This window comes from Neolamprologus multifasciatus, chromosome 22, assembly GCF_963576455.1.
Source record: "Neolamprologus multifasciatus chromosome 22, fNeoMul1.2, whole genome shotgun sequence".
Lineage (NCBI taxonomy): Eukaryota > Metazoa > Chordata > Actinopteri > Cichliformes > Cichlidae > Neolamprologus > Neolamprologus multifasciatus.
Genome location: NC_140459.1, coordinates 14,058,314 through 14,078,771, shown reverse-complemented (window position 1 = coordinate 14,078,771; position 20,458 = coordinate 14,058,314). Strand labels below are relative to the sequence as shown.

The 20,458-nt window shown below is 43.5% G+C and overlaps 2 protein-coding genes and 1 non-coding gene across 4 annotated transcripts; 2 read left to right on the top strand and 1 right to left on the bottom strand.

Annotated features, from left to right (window-relative positions):
- Window positions 1-57: 57 nt before the first annotated feature.
- Window positions 58-13,811, top strand: znf687b (zinc finger protein 687b). Of its 2 annotated transcripts, none has more exons than XM_085148291.1 (10): window positions 58-161; window positions 799-3,147; window positions 3,973-4,244; window positions 4,349-4,533; window positions 8,213-8,389; window positions 8,499-8,661; window positions 8,976-9,329; window positions 9,541-9,641; window positions 11,839-11,926; window positions 12,007-13,811. In XM_085148291.1, exons 2-10 carry the CDS (start codon window positions 813-815, stop codon window positions 12,607-12,609), a joined length of 4,278 nt encoding a protein of 1,425 aa, XP_085004417.1. In that variant the 5' UTR covers window positions 58-161; window positions 799-812; the 3' UTR covers window positions 12,610-13,811. The 2 variants fall into 2 exon arrangements, with proteins under 2 accessions (XP_085004417.1, XP_085004416.1); XM_085148290.1 differs by having other exon boundaries at window positions 59-161; window positions 3,940-4,244.
- Window positions 8,706-8,840, top strand: LOC146493135 (small nucleolar RNA SNORA13). Its single transcript, XR_014872149.1, has one exon. It is a non-coding gene; the product is annotated as a small nucleolar RNA SNORA13 (small nucleolar RNA).
- On the bottom strand, window positions 13,689-19,375 carry aqp10b (aquaporin 10b). Its single transcript, XM_085148296.1, has 6 exons — window positions 18,865-19,375; window positions 18,150-18,276; window positions 16,517-16,654; window positions 16,184-16,302; window positions 15,707-15,924; window positions 13,689-15,612 (listed from the first exon to the last, which is right to left on the bottom strand). Exons 1-6 carry the CDS (start codon window positions 18,949-18,951, stop codon window positions 15,411-15,413), a joined length of 891 nt encoding a protein of 296 aa, XP_085004422.1. The 5' UTR covers window positions 18,952-19,375; the 3' UTR covers window positions 13,689-15,410.
- Between the last annotated feature and the right edge of the window lie 1,083 nt (window positions 19,376-20,458).

The following is a 20,458-nucleotide window of genomic DNA, read 5'->3' as shown; positions in this document are numbered from 1 at the left end:
GGTAATTCCCAGCAGAAATAAACATACGTGTCGCTCGCAGCATCCTCCCGTGCATTTTTCCAGCGCTATCACAGGCTGATAGGATGTGCTGGGTCATGTGACGGGAAGCGCAGCATTTTCAGCTGAAAGCGAGCTAGGATAGTCGGGAATCGCACATCCAGGTAAACAAATAAAAAAATACATGAAATATTAAAGGAAAATCCCCATCCCGGCCACCGTTTTCTGTGATTTCGTCGAGCCTGCTGTCACCGGGTAGCCGCTGCTGTCACACCAAACCTCAGCGAAGCGCTCTGTTGCCTTTTAAATGGCGAACGCTAGCTCGTTAGCTAAATGACCCCTCTCTCTCTATCTGTCTCTCTCTCCGTCTTGGCTGGAGCTCAGCGGCCAGCTAGCCAGCCTCAAGTGTAGTAGCTCAAAAATAACCGTGGTCGCTGCTACAAAAACGCTCTCTCGGTGGTACCGCCTCTTAAATGGTCACTATTGCAAGGCCCTGCATGCGGTAAAAGCACGATGGAGTGACGAGTGTTTCCCATTCATAGTGGAATATTTTTGAACCTGCCACCGGAGAGAGCGGTTTGGGGAGCAGAAGCGCCGCCGCTAGCGTGCTAGCTGGCTAATGCAGCATCCGAGCTAGCTAGCGAGTGGAGCCTGTTTGTGTATCACAGGGAGGTGCATGTCTGTTGTTTCAGGTTATCATGAAAATATAAACACAATATAACTGTCATTTTATAGTAGAGTTTTTGCATGTAGGGTTATGTAGTAGGATGTAAAGTCATGCTTTGTGTCTTGTTTTTACAGGAGGTAATCCCGGTATGGGGGACATGAAGACCCCAGATTTTGATGACCTGTTGGCAGCGTTTGACATTCCTGACATAGATGCCAAAGAGGCCATCCAGTCTGCCCCAGATGAGGCAGAGGGACCGCATGGAGCTGCAGGTGCACCTCTGGGGAAGCCAGAAAGCGTTGGGTCATCCATGAGAGCACCAAGTCCCTCGGACCCCCAGGCAGACACCTCAATCGTGAGTGTGATTGTGAAGAATAAAGTGCGTATCGAGACGGTGGATGGAGGGGAGGTAGATGCAGACCAGGACACTATTGATGTGATCACAGGGGTGGATGTGGGCCCTAGACTTGGCGCGTGCGCTCCTGGATTGGCTGAATCTGAAGCTCTCAACCACAATGGTTTTGGGACTTCTGGCGTCTCCACGCCACTTCCACTCAGCCAGGCTCAGCCTAATGGTGCACCATGGTCGGTAAATACACCCAAAGTGTCTTCAGAATCAGCAGGAGCTAGTACGGCCAAGTCTCACAAGCAGGGTGGTAACATTTTCAACAGACTTAAACCACTTGTGGCACAGGGGTCTGGAGATCCTGTGGGTCGAGCCCGAAAGATGCAGCTGCTACAGCAGCAGCACCAGCAGCAGCAGCAGGATACGGGCCAAGAGAGAGCAGACGGCGTGAAAGCTTCATTACCTTCATCTTCGTCTCTGTCAGCTGGGTCCCCTCCTCTGGGTGCTGCTGGGCCCGTGGGACTAGCCTCGCCTTTCTTTCCACCTTCCAAGCCCCTGCTTTCAACTCCACCTTCTGCACCCTCATCACACCCTCTACGCTCATCGCAGCCTTTTAACGGAGCTCCCAAGGGTGGTCCTGCTGAATTTCAACACCAGCAGGTGGAGGAGGAAGATTCTGACCCCGATTTGGGAAGCCCCCTGGTAATCCAGGAGAGCCCAGATTCTCCGACTTGCACTCAGCTGAGCCGACGTTATAAGTCTGACTCAGTCTCGGCACAGCCCTCATCCTCTACTGCATCTCAGCCCAAACCTGGGGACACTCCTTCGGGGGCATCTTTGACTTCATCAGCTCCCCCGTCAGGCTCAACAGAGAGTCCCCAGGTGGAGGACAGGCATCCAGAACACGTGATCGAAGAGAGAGACTCACCAGAGAGTCCTGAACCTGAGATGCCAAAATCAACGGCTCAAGTCACAACTAAAAGGTGCTCCAGCCCTGCAGTGGCCTCCACCCCACCTCCTTCTGAACTGCGGGAACCTAAAGAGGAGGAGGAAGAGATGGAGGTGGGAAACGGTATAGACAGGGTTGTTGATGGTAAAGCTGACAAGGGAGAAAACGCGAAAACGGGTGAGGAAAATATGGAGGTGGACGATGGTAAAACTAAACCCGTGTCCACTGACGCGGGGGACACAGTTGATGCAACACCTGCTGCTTCTGGAACACCATCCAGACCCCTCAAAGTCAGAATCAAAACTATTAAAACCTCCACAGGTGGAATCACCAGAACCGTGACACGGGTGGCGCCTAAAGGTGGTGCTGTAGGGAAAGGTGTGGACCCTAAAGCTCAAGCTGGGGAACGTAAGGTTTTAGGAAACAAGGCCCAAAAACCTGAGTCTTCCCCTGGTCACATGACAACACCTTCGCAGAAAGTAAGTGCTCTAAATGCTCTGCCTGTGTCTACACTCGCAGCCAGCAGCGTCATGTTAGCTGCCGCCACAAAGGTCCAAAACAAAATGGCTGCGTCTGACAAGGCCAAGGTTTCTGCCACCGCTGTAAGCATCACTAAATCGGCCGCCTTGCCTGTCACCCCCGTTGCAGCCTCCTCCCCGAAGTTCTCAGTTGCTGCGAGTGGGATCAGCGTGCGTACGACCACTAACAAAACGGCAAATGGAGGAAGCGGCACCATCATAGGCAGCGGCCTCCAGCCGAACAAACCCGCCTCCATCGTCAACAGCACGGGGGCCGTCATCTCCCGGAGCCAGTCGAGCCTGGTGGAGGCTTTTAACAAAATTCTGAACAGTAAAAACCTTTTGCCGAGCTACAAGCCCGACCTCTCTGCTCTGCCGCCGCCCGAGTGGGGCCTTCCCCTCCCTGCAACAGGTTACCGCTGCCTGGAGTGCGGAGACGCGTTTGCGCTGGAGCGCAGTCTGGCACGACACTATGACAGACGATCACTCCGCATCGAAGTGACCTGCAACCATTGTGCAAAGAGGCTGGCCTTCTTCAATAAGTGCAGCCTGCTGCTGCATGCCAGAGAGCACAAGGAGCGAGGGCTGGTCATGCAGTGCTCGCACCTGGTCATGAGGCCTGTCACTGTGGAGCAGATGATTGGACAACAAGACATAACGCCAATTGGTGGTAAGCAGAAGTGCAGCCAACACTTACTTTAATCATCAGTTAATCATATTTTATTTATCATTTAGTTGATATCATCTCAAAGAAAATTGTTGGAATTAATGGGGACCAATCAGACTCATCTTCTAGATCTTTGAGAGTCGCTTTTTATGATTTACATTTTGAAACAATCCTTACTTATCTCATGCTGAGTCTGCAGCCAATCAGTTAATCTTCTGTCTAGAAGGAGCTCTTTTAGTTCTCTCCCCGTAAGCCTACTTTCTGCTCATGGTCTCCCTCGTAAACAGGTTTGAAAAGCAGGCATGTCACATCCACAGCTGGGTACCTTAAATGACCATATTAGGGATATCTTCTCTCTTTGACATCATACAGAGCCACAAGTAGGAAAAAAAAGCATCTGAAGCAAAGTGTTTAGAGCAGTCTGAACCTTTTGGCTGATAGAGATTACTCGCATATACACTGACCTCCATTATTTGAAGCCTTTTGCCATGTGTAATGAGCACCACCACTGAAACAGGCAGAAAATAAGAAAACTTGTAGTAGGTCCACTGGAAGTCCAGAGGTATTTTTCATTTGTTGATTTTTAAAAAATGAATAAACAACAAATATTAAGGAAAAAAGAGCAGTTTGTTACTTAACCATGATTCACTCATTAAAATATTAATCTCTTTATTTAAAAAAAAAATAAAGAAGCAAATGTATTTTGAACTAAAAACTATGTCATTCATGTGTAACTCATCCTCATTGACCGTTTTTCATTTATCTCCTCTTGTTTTTCACCTTTTGGCTGACCAGGCCTGCTCTCCTCTTCGTCCTCCTCTCCTCCAGTCTCCTCTCCTTCCTCCACACCCGGAGGCCCCAACATCTCTGCCAATTCCAGCCCAATGAAGGACACTTCATCTCCAGCCGCAGCAGCAGCAGCTCAGCCTCGATCCGTCCGCCGAGCACCTCAGGGCCCGCAAGCGCTGATGCCTCTGCCGTGCAAGAAGGCTGAAGGGCTGCAGTACAATAACTTCAAATGTCCGGAGTGCCAAACACAATTCTCTGGCAAAGCGGAGCTGGTCACCCACTTCCAGCAGATCAGAGCTGCGCCTAACTCAGTGAGTCTTGGGGATGAGTGAACAGTATGTTTCGTGCTGCTGGTTATGAAGTTGTGATGATGACTTTGTTTTGTTTCATTTTCCTTTTTTCTCCCCATTTTCAGACATGTACACAGTGCTCGCCTCCCATGATGCTCCCTAACTCGTGTGCCGTGTCCGCCCACCAGAGGATCCATAAACACAGAGCGCCTCATGTCTGTCCCGAGTGCGGTGGAATCGCACGGCAGGCCAGCTTCCAGACCCACCTGGACGAGGCCTGTTTGCACTTTGCCAGACGCATTGGCTACAGGTGTGGACACGCTATCGAACATGGTTAACATATTACATGACCAATAGAGTAACTGGCAGTTCAAAAGGTATTTGAAAATCATGTCCACTCCTTCTGTGGGTGGCTTTTGCTAATGGGCAGCTTAAATGTAGCTAAGAATTATTAAAATACAATAATATAAACTGTAAAATCAGTCCCGTAATCAGTCTGTCTGATTCAAAGCAGATGTTTGGAGCAGTGACTAGCGGAAAAAGCTTCTGAAGCTACAACAGGAGTCTAAGAACGTCTTGCAATGAAGTGACAGCACTTTCCAACTTCTCACTCCCTATATTGAAACTTTGCGGATCTGCCAATCCGATCCCAGTGTTAAATTAATAAGATATATTTCTCACTGTGAGGATTTGCAAAAAGAAAAGATTCATACAGTTCTATAATTTATTTTTACTGTCTTTTACCTGGCTGTTTAAGCACAGGCTACAATATTGTTAGTCCTGATGCTTTTATAAGGTGCATTATAGATGCATGTTATAGATAGATAACACGATGACAATATGTTGTGTATAATCCAACTATTTTGGATCTAAATGAGCTATTATTGTTGTGAAAGAAAAACAACAGCATGCTTTCATAAGCTTTTATAAGTGCAAAAAGACAAGAAAAAAACAGGCTATTTCAAGCGGTTGCTAGGTGGTTGCCAGGTGTTGTAAAGGTGTCATAATATTGCACGTATAGTTAAGCTTTTGTTGATATAAATTGGATGGTATTGTTGTAAATTTTAATTATAACCAGGATTTTCTAAGGTGTTACAGAAGCAAAACACTGCAAGTGGGCATTTTAGTGGTTGCTAGGCAACATAATATGTGATATAGATAAGAACCTTCAGGCCGAAATAGACACCTTCATGCCAGTTCTCTTTTTTTTTCTGATTTAAGGGTAAATTGCAGACAGACAGATTAATGAGACAAAAAATTTAAATATTTATATTTTATGTACCGTGTTTTATTGCACGCATTTCATTACAGCTCAACTGTATTGTACTCTTTGCTGTCTTTGCTATCATATATAGTTTCACTCATTTCTCGTCTTGCTCTGCTCTCATTTTCACTCTGTGTGCACACAGAGTGGAGCAGATGATTAAAGGTGAAGCGCAGATATTTTGAATCAGTTGGATTTCAAGCTGTGATGTTACTATAGTGCAATAAAAGCTTTAGAAGGCAATGTGCAAAGCAACACAAAACAGAAAGTTGAAAGTGAAGAAGCTTTTTGGTTTGGTCTTTTAGCTAAGTCGCATACTGCTGCAAACAAAGGAAACGTATTTTGATATATATACACACCGCGCTCCAAATTATTATGCAAATGATATTTTTCTCTGATTTTCCTAAATAATAGATTCAAATGACAGTCAGCATAAGAGTATAATTCAAATGTTACTCAACAAAACTCCCAATGAAAACAGTATGTTTTTCAAAAATATAAAACTTAAGATGCACTGTTCCAAATTATTACGCACACAGAGTTTCAAAACATTTTATAGGTTGTAGAGAATTGAAAATGGTCATTTGTTGAATTTGCAGCATTAGTAGATTAATTTTACTGAAATCAAAGCTATTTCAATCAAAAACATCTTAACAGGTCAAGTTACATATTAGCATAGGACCCTTTATTTGATAGCAGTTTTACAATTCTTGCATCCATGGAACTTGTGAGTTTTTGGAAAGTTTCTACTTGAATGTCATTGCAGGATGTCAGAATAGCCTCTCAGAGCTGCTGTTTGGATGTGAACTGCCTCCCATCCTGATAATTTTTTTTGTTTGAGGACGCTCCAAAGGTTCTCAGTAGGATTGAGGTCAGGGAAGAATGTGGGCCACACAATGAGTTTCTCTCCTTTTATGGCTATAGCAGCCAATGATGCGAGGTATTCCTTGTAGCACGAGATGGTCTTGCATGAAGATGATTTTGTTGCAGAAGGTAGGGCTGCTCAATTATGGCAAAAATGATAATCACGATTATTTTCACTGAAATTGAGATCTCGATTATTTGACTATATTTATTTAACAGTAACAATGTATTGAATAATGGCTTTAAAGATTGTCAAGAAATAATATAAAATAGTGTGCAAATACTGATAACAGTGCAAATGTTTGCAATATAAAAAATAAATGAAAAATGTAAACATCTATGTTTAGTGAACTTCAAAATACTGCATAATATTTATGCATACAAATAACCAAACATCAAGGCAAGCTGTGTAGCCACACGATGCACAATTGCATCAAACTGACATTGAGGTATGTCAACTAAAGTTGCTGCTCCTTCATTGTTTGATCGTATGTCACTTCGTGAGCGGTCTTCAAATGATTGAATAAATTTGTAGTGTTGCTCTGTGGTGCAGCTACGACACCGTAGCAAAATTTACACACTATGTCTACTTGATCCACATCTGACTCCATGAACCCATAATGTTTCCACACCACTGCAGTCGTTTTACCTCTTTTCAACCAACAGCATTCTTTCTTCAGCAGCCATTATCCTCTCCAAATAACTTCTGCTTAGCTTTCCAAGCTTCCCTCGGGTCCTCTTAATAGTTGTGACGCGTGTTTGAATCGCAGAGAGGTGCGCTCGTTTTACCACACGGAACAGCGCGAGAGTAAAGCACGAGGAAGGTGCTAATAATCGGCTCAGTCATTTTTAATGATCGTTGAAAGCCCAGATCATAATTTAGATTAAAATTCGATTAATTGAGCAGCCCTAGCAGAAGGCACAGTTCTCTTTCTACCATGGAAAAGTGGTCAGTCAGAAATTCAACATACTTTGCAGAGGTCATTTTCACACTTTCAGGGACCCTAAACAGGCCAATGAGCTCTCTCCCCGTGATTCCGGCTCAAAACATGACTCCACCACGTCCTTGCTAATGTTGCAGCCTTGTTGGAACATGGTGGCCGTCCACCACTGCATCCACCACTGCATCCATCTGGACCATCCAGGGTTGCACTCATCAGTGAACAGGACTGTTTGAAAATTAGTCTTCTTGTAGTTCTGGTCCCACTGCAGCCGTTTCTGCTTGTGAGCATTGGTTAGGGGTGGCCAAATATAAGGTTTATGCACAACTGCAAGTCTCTGGAGGATCCTACACCTTGATGTTCGCAGGGCTTCAGAGGCACCAGCAGCTTCAATTATCTGTTTGCTGCTTTGTAATGGCCTTTTTGCAGCTGCTCTCCTAATCTGATGTATTTGTCTGGCAGAAACCTTCATCATTGTGCTTTTATCTGCACGAACCCATGTGTGCTCTGACTCAGCCACAAATCTCTTAACATTATGGTGATCGCACGTTTTCGTGAAATATCCAAGGTTTTCATTACGTGTCCAAGGCATTTCAACTATTTCACATTTTTCAGCAGCAGAGATCATTTTTCCTTCCTATATTGCTTGAAAATGGTGGTCAGCTTAATAATGTGGAACATCCTTCTTTAGTAGTTTTTCCTTTAATTGGGCTCACCTGGCAAACTAATGATCATAGGTGTCCCAGATTGATTTCAATCATCCAAAGAGTCCTGAGACATAATTCCATCCATGGGTTTAATTGAAAAACAACTTATTTAATCTTTATGACACTTAAACACAATTTGCATAAAAATTTGTAAACAAATTTTTTTTTAGATTTTATCCCTGTTATTGATTATTCTCATTATTCTTAACCAAGGTGCTCGAGCTGCCAGGTCGTGTTCGGAGGGTTAAACTCCATCAAGTCCCACATTCAGACTGCTCACTGCGAGGTCTTCCACAAGTGCCCGAGCTGCCCCATGGCCTTCAAGTCTTCCCCCAGTGCCCAGAGCCACATCAGCACCCAGCACCCAACGCTCACCGGAGGACAGGCCAAGTACGTGTGCTGCTTTTCAACGTTTACACAGGGAAATATTTTCAGACTGTCTAGAAAAAATTCTCTTAAGTAGATCCCTAACCATTGAATTCTTCTTCTCCTTTTGCAGAATGATCTACAAATGTGTGATGTGTGATACAGTTTTTACCCAAAAACCTTTGCTGTACATGCATTTTGATACTCATTTAGCTAAGCAAAAAGTGCATGTGTTCAAGTGTCCTGACTGCACCAAGCTCTACGCCCAAAAAGGCTCCATGATGGAGCATATTAAGGTGGGTACATACAGAATGTCACAGCACATGATGTGTTAGTCCTTTGCCTTTATGTGTTGCCCATTCGTTGCTTTCTACAATGAATGTGGCGTCAAAAAAGGCAGACAGTAATTCTTGGATCGGCCTTAGCGAGGTACCCCTCCGGTGACCTCGTCCTAAGTTCTATACCAAGTACAAAACTTTAACAATAGAGACATTAGAACTTGTTTGTAGTCGAAATAATCGTATTTATTCAAAGAACAGATTCAAGATGACGATTTTCTCTGTTTGCCTTTCTGTTCTCTTCTCATACAATTTCCTGTCGTCCCGCTCAGACCGCTCACAGAGGCCCGTCCGCCAAACAGGAGTCTCAGACAGATGGCGCTAACCCCACCTCAGCTCCAGCCAATGCATCTGGTCCCTCTGGCCTCAAGTCAAAATCCTCTGGAAAGCCTGATAACTCTGATGGAGAGGACTGGGGTCGGGAGCAGGAGGAGGAGGAAGAAGAGGAAGAAGAAGACGATGACGATGATGCAGATGAGGACTACGAGGCTCCAGGGAGTCACTCCACTACCACAGGAGGCAGCAGTCATCCAAGTGCTCCAACCGAGTGGACCTGCCCTCAGTGTCAGAACACGTTCACGGACAACGAAGACTATCTGAGTCACGTGAAGATGGAGCACGGCAAGGTGTGACAGATAATGTTGATCACAAGAAGGAAAGGAACAGATGTTATTAACACAGAAGTGCACGAAATCTATTTTCTGTTAGCTTAGCATATTGTGGATAGTGAAGTAGGGAAAGAGCCACTCCTTTTGGTAGGAAGACCATGTTTCAGTATCTTTTTTTTTAAAAATCTTCTCTCTCTCAATGTCTTTATGTGTGATGTTATCTCCAAAGTTTCCCTGTCGTATCTGTGGAGGCACATTCAGCACATCCTCCAGCCTGAGACGTCACGAGCGTGTCATTCATGAGGGCAACAAAAGAGTCTTCCATTGCCAGTGAGTAACTTACACTTTCAGTACAGACACTGTTGATGGGTAGCATATAGACACGAGTAAATCTCAAATATAAACCTACAGCAATTATATGTATGATTAAATGTAATACACACTCACTGGCCACTTTATTAGGTACAGCCGTTTAAGTGCTTGTTAATGCTAATTTTCCAATGTCATGGTGGCAACTCATTGCATTTAAAATGCAGACATGGTAAAGATGACCTGAGCATCTTTTACGATCAAGGTATTCAGGAGAGCATCTCTGAACATGCAGCATGTCAAAACTTGAAGCAGATGATCTACAGCAGCAGAAAATCACACCTGTCAGCTAAGAACTGGCAACTGACACTACAGTTCCCACCAAATCCTCACCAAAATTAGACAGTAAAAGATTAGAAAATTGTTGCCTGATTGTCTGAGAGCAGGGTCAGAATTTGGCATAAACGGCATAAAAGTATTGATCCTACGTGCCTTTGGATCGGTGGTTCTGGCTGCTAATGGTGTGAGGGTGTGACACACTTGGACCTCTTGGTACCAACTAAGCATCATTTAAACATCACAGCCTACCTGAGTGTTGTTGCTGACCATATCCATCCCTTTATGACCGCGTTGTCTTCTGACGGCTGCTTCCAGCAGGATTCACATACCATGTCATAAAACTCAAATCGTCTCAAACTGGTTTCTTTTTTCTCAAAGATATTTTTATTAAATTGAAGCAACAAAGAAAAACGGATACACACAGAATTGTTAAACAACAAGTAGGTTTAACAATGATTGATTGAACTGAAATAATACAATGCAGATTAATGACACACTCACTTATCTTGTAATTGCTTTTATCAGTTTACCCCCTACCCATACCACTTAGTAGCCCCATCCCTCAGGCCAGGTAGGAAAAAACCAGAAACAAAAACAAACAAACAAAAAAACCCATCACAAAAATACAACAGGACAAAGCAGAACAAAATAAAACAAACACACAAATAACTAAAAAAAAAAAAGAGGGGGGAGGATTTACTGAGTAATGCTGGAAGTCGGGTTCGCAACCTGAAGGCTGGAAATGTGTAATGTGTATGTGTTAGTCCCCGTAGGGAAATTACTACTACTCTGCATTTAACCCATTCACCCAGTGAAACAGTGGGCAGCCACCAATGCAGCGCCCGGGGAGCAGTGTGTAGAGACAGTACCTTGCTCAGGGGAACCTCAGGGTAGCCGTTCAGTGGAGTCAAACCCCTGACCTTCTGATCATGGGGCAACCACTCTACCTACTGAGCTATCCCTGTGGGGGCAATTCCTGGAAAAGTATTTCAGGAATTGCCCCCACACCTTGTAAAACTTACCGTTGTTATTACTAATCGCATAACGGTTCTTTTCAAGGTTCAGATAGTACATAAGGTCCCTCAGCCATTGAGCATGGTTGGGCAAAGGGGCACCCGTCCATCTTATTAGGATCGCACGTCTAGCTACAAGGTAGCGTGTAATGCTGTGACGAGGTCAACCGTGCATCAGCCTCCCAGTGGTGCCAAAAAGCGCAACTTTCTTGGTATCCAAGAAATAGGGACATGGTTTGAAATATATCTCCAGAATCCTTCAAGGCTACGGCACGTCCAGAACATATGGATAAGGGAAGCCTCTGCACTCCCACACTTATCATAAGAGGGGTCCACATTCTGATACATACGAGATAGCTTGACTTTGGAGAGATGGAACCTATGCACAACCTTAAATTGTAAAAGACAGTGGCGGGCACATAGGGATGTGGAATTAACTAACTCAAACTGGTTTCTTGAACATGACAATGAGTTCATTGTACACAGATGACCTCCATGGTCAGTCAGTAGTTTTTATCCTGGAGCACCAATAGAGTAGCTTTGTATGATTCAAAGTTTAAGAATATCCTTATTTTCAATTCATCTGCTGCCTGAAACAACCCAGTTAAAGGTGTGTAATTTAAAGTCCACTGTCTTCTGATTGAAGCCAGTGCTTGTAAGGTGTGACCATAGATGGAAATCCATACTAAGCTGACATCAACTTGGCAGAAGTTTTAAAAAAGAAATGGCACCATTACACTGCTTGTGCAGCAGAGGGCACTGAACACTTGATGCCTTTTTAAAATGTCTTCAGTGTAGATCATGGTCTTTTTTTTTCTTTATCCGTTATCAGTCACTAATAGAGCTGCTTTATTATTACTCCTCAGATATTGTACAGAAGGCAAACGTACATTTGGCAGTCGGTTCTTAATGGACAAACACATTCGACTTCATCACAGAAACACAGATGGACAGGTGAGTAAAGGTTCTTGGGGCAGGCTCTGTTTGTGTATCGTCTCCACAGCTGCTTAGCTTCTGCTCTCCCTTGTTCTCAGGGTCCCCCTATGACCAGGAAGCGTGCAGCCACAGGGGCAGAAGGACCGGGGAGCTCCTCGGAGCAAGACGGTGAGGTCGGTCCTCCTGCGGCCAAAGCGGGAGACGAGGACGAAGCCAACACAGAGGATGGCGGCGGTCCGGCAAAGAGAACCAGGGCGTCCATGGCGTCAACATCAGTGGGACCCAGTGAGGCAGAGGAGGAAGATAATGTTTTCCGCTGTGTCCCCTGCGGGTTCACTACAGAAGACGGGGCCGAGTTTCAGCGCCACATCCCCCAGCATCGGGGCGACACCGCCTCTTTCCAGTGCCTGCAGTGCGGGGTCTGCTTTGCATCGGCCGGCTCTCTCAGCAGGCACCGTTTCATCACTCACCGAGTGCGGGACACCCAGAGCGACGCGGACCGCGGCACCCCCCGCGCCCACGGCTCTCCAGACGGCTCTCCCGCCGCCGGTTCTCCTCAGGCACAGGGCGAGGACGGAGACGGAAACCTGGGCTGCAAGGTGTGCGGCCGGCGATTCGACAAGGCCACGGACCTCAACACCCACTTCAGGACCCACGGCATGGCCTTCCTCACGGCACACAAGACGGACAAGCCCCAGTAGAAGAGGGGGGCGGAGTCGTCTGAAGCTGACAGATAATCTCCCGAGGGGTCACGGCCGAGGAGGGCGATACTGTAGAATATGAATGTTGATGAAACACAGCTGCTCCTGTGCAGTCGTCGTATTCTTCTTCTTTCTTTTTTAAGCCACCACAAACAGTTTCCCTCTGTGGCACCTCTTCTGTGCGATTGTATCTGCATGTTTGATCACTTAAAATGAACTCGTCACCTGTGATGGACTCTTGTGTGGACCATTCCCCCCCAGAGTAAAGCATTTATACTGTATATCAGCCATACTGTGTCCATTTCGAGCACTCACTCTTCACCGACTGTAGCCACCTGCCTGTTTGTTACTGTAGCACATACGTAGATACATAACACCTCCCACTGTACTCCTCACAGCTGTACTGCAGATATTTTGTACTTCACATCGTTTTTCATGTCCTCGTTTTTTTTGTTTGTTTGTTTTTGTTTTTCTGGCAATTAGATCAGTTTTACCAGCCTGTGGGAGCTGGAAAAACTCATCGTGCCGAGACATCCTGAAGCATGAAGGGGATCGTTTGTGGGCACGGGGAATTTGACACTGAGTTTTATGTTGCTATAATATTTATTTATATGAAACACATTACTGCTGTTGGTGTATGTGAGTCGATTGCATCAAATGTTACAAGACATGGTGCGATTTACCTGCAACAGAGACATGAGATGAGAATCTCTGGAGGCGTTTCATTAGGAGGCGAGGTTACTGGAGGTGGTAACCCGTGTAGTGTGACTAATGTGTGATGTTGTTACTCGTTAAGCTAGAAGAAGAGAGGTAAGGCTTCCTGTCAGTAGTATACGTGTACGAGTTTTGCCATGTAAATACATATAATTACACTAAAAGAAATGGTTCTGGTTTTAGTAACTTGCTATGATAATGTGAATACGTATAGTATTTGTACTTGTACTGTTCCCTTTTTTTCAAAACAATTTGAAGTCCAAAAGAAAACAAGAATCCCCTCTCAGAGTTAGCTATACATTGTAATTACAAAGCAGAGGGAGAACGTGGGGGTCGTGTTGTCTTAATGTGTTTGAAAACAAATGTTTATCTTTTTTTTTCTCTTTTTTTTTTTTTAAATCAACAGTGCTTGCTGTACTCACATTTCTTTTATATGTTTAAAAAACGGCCTTCACTGTCACTTTATTGGAGGCCTATGAGTGGATTTCTTTGGTTTTCTGTTTGTATCTTTTTATATGTCATATCATATTTATATAGCTCAGTAGTGGAAACTTTCATGTCATTTTCTTTTCCATGGTCGTGGTCTGCTTGCTGAAATGCCATACACTTTTGTGCTGTTTCAAAATAAATGTGTAAAAGAGACGACCGGCTCATGTCGCGGATTCATCTGCAGAGGTCAGCATCGGGCTCAGTGCGATGCTTTTCTGTTTGCACGCTTGGTTGGGTTGAATCCTCTAAAAATTCCCTGAGAAAAGAAAATCTTAGTGTTCAGCTGGTTAGATGAGCTGACATTTGGAAAGATTTGGTGACTGATTATGTCGTTTAGAAGCAGACCAGGTAATTTTCATGAAAAACAATCAGCCAAATGTTGTTATATAATAATTAATCTTATCCCTTGCAGCTACAGTCAGTCATAAAAAAGCACATTTTCACAAGACTGCAAACCTGGGTACACCTTTACTACTTCCATAGGAATTGGTGTGGAAGTGTGAGCACCTCTATAACACAATGCTGATTTCTTCCCAGGAGAGAACATCTCGGGAAATTCACACTAAGGTCAGACTGTGCAATGCTCAGAGAAACTGCAAAAAAACCCATAAGCTACATCTCAGACTGTAAAGGCCTCACTTAGCATATTAAGGTTCAAGATGGCAAAATTAGAAAAAGACTGAAGCGGCATCTGAACAAACCACAGGACTTGTTCCTTTGGACAAAAACACCTTATGTCAACTATGAAGCACGGTGGTGGAGGGGTGACGATTTGGTCATATTGCAGTCATTGAGCTGACCATGAACTCCTGATACCAAAGTACAGTCATGTGTGAGTCCAACAGCTAAAGCTTTGCCCTGCCCAAAACTCCAGAGCTCAGCGTGAATGAAATACTGTGGCGAGAGCTTTGGAGCTTTTTCGTGCGTCTGTTCATGTGCTGCAGGAAGCGCTCAGAATACTGGAAACACTGGAGAGTTTGTCCAGCATAGATTTGCTACATATGTTCTATTAAAAATAAGGTTGCATATAGGACTACATATAGACTTATACAAGTATATTCCATTGGTCAATATTAGCAAATCATTAAGGCACTAAGTGACTGAACATCATGCTCTTTTTGTGATGTTTACTCAGTATTATGCAAACATTTGCCAGTTGGCACTAAATACAAAGGCAAACATGAGGCTAATGGGGATATCATTTTTTTTTTTTGCAGGAGGTTGGCTTTCACTCATTTGACTTGACAGTAACACTAAATGAAAAGTGAACCAATAACCTGAGTATATGGCAAAATGTTTGTAAAAACATCTGTAACAATAGATATTAAGATATTTACTGAATAACTCAAAGGCCGTTTGAACTAAAGCAACTGTCTTATGGCAGTCCGTCTAATTTCTGGAAGAAACTATAACCAGGAAACTAAAGTTTACTTGTAGGTGCTGGTGCAATTATGCCTCAAAATAAGTTTGAGGCAATCAGAAGCTGCCTGTTTGGATCAATCATGTATCTCTACATAGATAATTTCAGTTACTATCACAGCTTAAAAAGCATTTACCACACACAGACAGTGTTGTGTCTCTTTTACACGATTTAATCATTAAGTTGGCTTTTCACGGTCCGCTTCCACCCCCTCCAGCTCAACCCCCATCTTGTCACTTCTACCCTCCGGACACGAGGCCTGGGATCGGGACTGCTCTGAAGGATGGTGGACTTCAACCATCAGCTCGTAGATCAGTGTTCCCAGAAGTGCTCCAACACAAGGAGCCACTATGGGCACCCACCACCAGCTACTTCCGGCCCTGCAAAAATAGACAGCATGTTTGCTTTAAGACAGTCAACAATGTGAGGAAATAAGATGGGAATTAGCAGAGCATCCGGAGTGAAACCACTAACTTGAAAACATCCGTCCCCCAACCGGCAATGTAGGTGAACAACCGAGGTCCAAAATCTCTTGCCGGGTTGAGTGCATATCCGCTGTTTGAGCCCATTGAGATGCCAATGACCAGCACTGCTGCTCCCACTAAGACAGGCTGAAGATAATGAGGGATGGAGCTGTTCCTCTGGTCCCCGAGAGCCAGGACGCACAGCAGCAGAGCGGCCGTGCCGATCACCTGGATGCCATGGAAGTAGTTAGAGATATGCAGGAAGGAACAGTATGATTTTATCTGATGGAAAAACAGCGTTTTCTGGCTGGGTCAAGGCAAGTTACTCCATTTATCAATGTGGAGCTAAGTTTCAGGAAATAGCCTGGTATATTTTTGGCGATATAACTATACAGGTTCACACGACTATTGAGCAGTTATACCATCTTTATCTGTCAGCCTGATAACGATGAATGATCCTTAATTAATAAGAACAACAAGGGCTGACCTGGTCCACGATACCTCCCCACACACTCAGGTAGTCAGCGGGGTAAGTGGAGAATATGCCTGCTGTGGCTGTGGGACCCGTCACCGTCAGATCGCCTCCGCTGTACGCCTGGATGGCGTCTGCAAACATCTCATCGCGCACGCATCATCAAACAGACACAAAGCACAGGTTATTGTTCAGAGCCGCGACGTTTCCAGAACACAAATGATGTTACAACATGAGATGACATGAGAGCGAGAGCTTATCAAACGACATGATTTATTTGATTTGAAAAGCCTCAATTAATGAATATCAACTCCCTTGTTGTACCTGGGCTTACTGTTAAACACTCACCATAGTACTGCAGAGCAACTGTAGCCGCAGCCAGAAAGGCTCCCAACACTTGGAAGAAGATGTAGAAAGGCAGTTTCATCCATGAGTGGCGGCCCAAAACACACAAGCTCAGAGACACAGCGGGGTTTAAATGAGCACCTTAAAAAGAAATCACAGTTATGACATGCAAATCAGTTTATAACTATTACGTAAGGTGTTTTTTTCTACATTTTTGATTAGTATAATATTAATGGCGGTTCCAATCAACACATCAAAGAATTCATTTCCAGGTATTATGATCTAAACTGGAATTTAGACAAAACTGTTGATCAGGGTAAGACTTGTCACCAGGTGTGGAGTCAAGTGTGGCCAACACACAATCAACAAGCTTGTTCTTGTTAGAGATCTGCATACATATTAATTTAACCACTTCTTTTTCTAGCAGCTTCTCAGTGGCTGATGTTCCTTTACAGACATGTCAACAGCCTTATGAGGTTTATCAGCAATTAAAAAGGAATGTTCTAGTTTCTTATAATTAAATAAGAGTTACCTAAAAAAAAAAAATTATACCCCCTCCCAGCCTACCCTAAGCCTGATGTTACAGGAAGTTTCTTCCTAAAAACAGGAGTTTCATCTCCTCACCATCACCAAGTGCTTCCTCATCGGGGGATGTCTAATCGTTGCAAATTCTCTCTCATATTGCAGGGTCTTTATCTTACACCATTAAAGTGATGTGACTGTTGTAAACTGGTGGTTTACTGTATAAAAACATAACTCTAACTTCAGATTAAGAACAGATTGTCTGGCTCCATCATTGCTCGTCACAGTGAAAAGTAAAGTTCATTAACTCACACTAACAGTTTACATATACAGTCAGTGGCACCGACCCACAAATTTTCAATAGGATTGAGGTCAGAGCTTTGGGAACGCCATTCCAGAAGTGTAATGTTAGCTTGTTCATCTAGCCGATGATTTAGCAGCTAGATGTTAGCAGCACAACAGCCTCAGACCATGATGCTACCACCACCATGTTTGAAAGTTGGCTCGCGTTTACTCCTTCAAATATATTCTTTGTCATTGTGGCCATATAGCTCAATCTTGTCTTTGTTACCATCAAACTTTTCTCCAGATGGTATTTGGTTTTGGTTTTGGAGCAGGGCCTTATTTCTTTGTCAGCATTCTCTCTGTCCATTGCGACTTGAAACTCACTTCTTAATAATTTCTACTTGTTTAGAAATGTCTCAAGAGATGTTCCCATTGTAAATCTACAATTTTCCTTCTTAGATTTTCACTGAATTCCTTGGACTTTCCCATTGTTCAGTCCGCTGAGTGCTGTCAATTAAATCTCCTTCATGCTGTAATGCAAAACTACCAAACTGTAGTGATTCATGATCACTAGCAAGAAGTTAAAAGGCTCTGGCCTTGTCAAGTTAAAAACCCCTCAGCACTGCTTATTAAAAGATTTAAGTCAGTGTGTGTATATATTTGAACCTGTGTGGATTAAAGAAAATCGGTAAAGATGTATGCTGTACAATCATTCCACCCTGGAAAAAGGACAGTGCAAAGAAATAATTAAGTTCCCCAAATTACCATGAGTGTATGTAAACTTCTAATCACAGTTCTGCATACCCAGTAACTTCGTTCAGTCCCTTACCCGATACTCCACGAGACACGAAGACCCCAAATGTTACTCCCAGAGCAAAACCCAGATTAATTGAGAGGTACTGGCCCTTTTTGTCTTCAGTTGTGACCACTTGGGCAACAGAGCCACATCCAAACAGCTGCAATTACATGAAATGAAGAGAAGTATTAGCAGTCGAATATATACACGAGTGTACCCAATCAAAACAGTGGATAATGATCCAAACTCTCAAAATCTTCAGAACCTCCCCAAATTAATCTTCTGATTAATCCACAATAGCAGCATTTTATCTTGCTTAGATCCATTCAACATACATCCAGTTTGAATGTTTAACTAAAGAGCTGCTTTATGATTTGTGCTGTAAATGTTCATTGCCCCAGATAGTCATTAGAGATAAAACAACAGCACTGCAGTCAAAGGAATATCACCTTTGGAAATCACTAACAAGAGAGTCCAATTTTACCCCCCCCCCCTCCCCTGCAGTCCCTGTCACCCTCTGTCTGTTTCATTCAGGCCAAAGTCCTTAGTTATACACCGTGGAGAGTTACGAGGTGCTCTAAACAAACCAGCAGGGCATTTTACAGGAAACTCACTGACTGACACACTTCATGTTGAGTTTACTGGCTGAACTGAGGGAACTTTATTTGTTTTTTTTAGTTATAAAAAGTTCCTACACAGCTAACTATATCTTAAATGTATGAAAAAAGAAGAAGAAAAGGACACTTACAATCAGGACGTAGACGCCGAGACATTCGGCCATGCACTCCCTGATCAGCTGGTTTCTGATCTGACATTTCTTCAGCAGCCTCTCCATCCCCGAGCTTTCCTCTGCACACTCTGGGAACAGGTGCGTTTTCAGAGCCGGGCAGGTGTCATCGGGTGGATCTGACCCGCAGAACTGCACCGTCTGCCTGGCTGAGCAGAGTTTGCTCTTTCATGCTGGAGGTGGAGGCTACGTCACACACTTTATGGAATTGCTGACGTGATTATGAGTGTGTGTGGACTCAGGACATCTTAATCACAGCATGCGCGATGAAAAACAGTCTGTGCACCAAAAGCTCGATAGTGGCTCAGTGGAGGGTTTCCTCATTTGATTGGCACTGGATCTGATTGTTCCCGTTTGATCGGAAAAGAAATTCAACATCTTAACTCTGTTATGTTACGCCCACTGCTGTATTTCTCAACATGGATCATTAGTATTCCCACAGGATGAAAACCATCACAAAACATAAAAACAATTAAACATGTCAAAAGATGATCAGATTGAAATGCACTTCTATATAAACAGATTGTGTTCTCACCCCAGCAAAAGGACATTTGTGAGAGGGGCTCTGGTTTTTATAGTGGTTTCCAGATACGGTTCACATGATCACAGGGGATTTGTGGACAAAGGGCAGCAAAAGGACCTCACATCATTGATAACATGATACAAGATGAAGCTCTGCTCGGTTAAGCCAACATTTAAACTTCATTTTAACCCATTAAAAATGACTACCTCATAAAAGTTGTTGTCACGCAATATATATCCTCTATTTATCCAGGAAAAAGACTCATTGAGGTTAAAATCTTTTTCTAACAAATATAACACATAAGATAAAAAAAGAGTACAACTGATATTTAAGTGAATGCAAACATCCATGCAGTATCAGATCACATAAATTCTGTATCTGCATCACAATAGTTTGATTATGATATATATGAAGCCAACTTCCACAGGAAAGACCCCGTTATCCTCGCTCCTCTTAATAACTGAGCACAGCAGCGAGACCTCGCACATCAAAGAGTGTCCAGCACCTTTTAATGTTGATTAAACGTAAATTAATATTCTGTAAACATAGAAACTGAAAACCTGACACATTCATTTGCAGAGTAGAAGGAAAAGTTTTATGTGGAATCAGCTGATTAGGATGGACCAATGAGAAAAGGTTTTATAAACCCTCGTAAACACAGTTAAACAGAGGACGACTTGATAGACTTGGAAGAATTTGAATTCATGTCAAAACCCTTTTAGACTCAAAAATGAACATTTGTTTGTTCACGTGTCTCTTCCAAGGTTATTGTAACTAAAATATGCAGAGCTAAAAACTAACTAAATGTTTGGGTTCCCATTATTCCACTCGAGGTATTTTCTATGCAGCACAAAATACTGACTTTTACAGCGCTCTTCACAAAATGTCGCAACCAATCCCCAAATTATTTCTTAAAGTAGAAAAAACCCAGCTTATCAGTTTTTCAACTTCTATTCTTTCACCGATTTTCTTAATTCTTTGCCCACTGTCACTGTGATTTAACCCTCATATACAATGTGTGTTTAAAAAAAA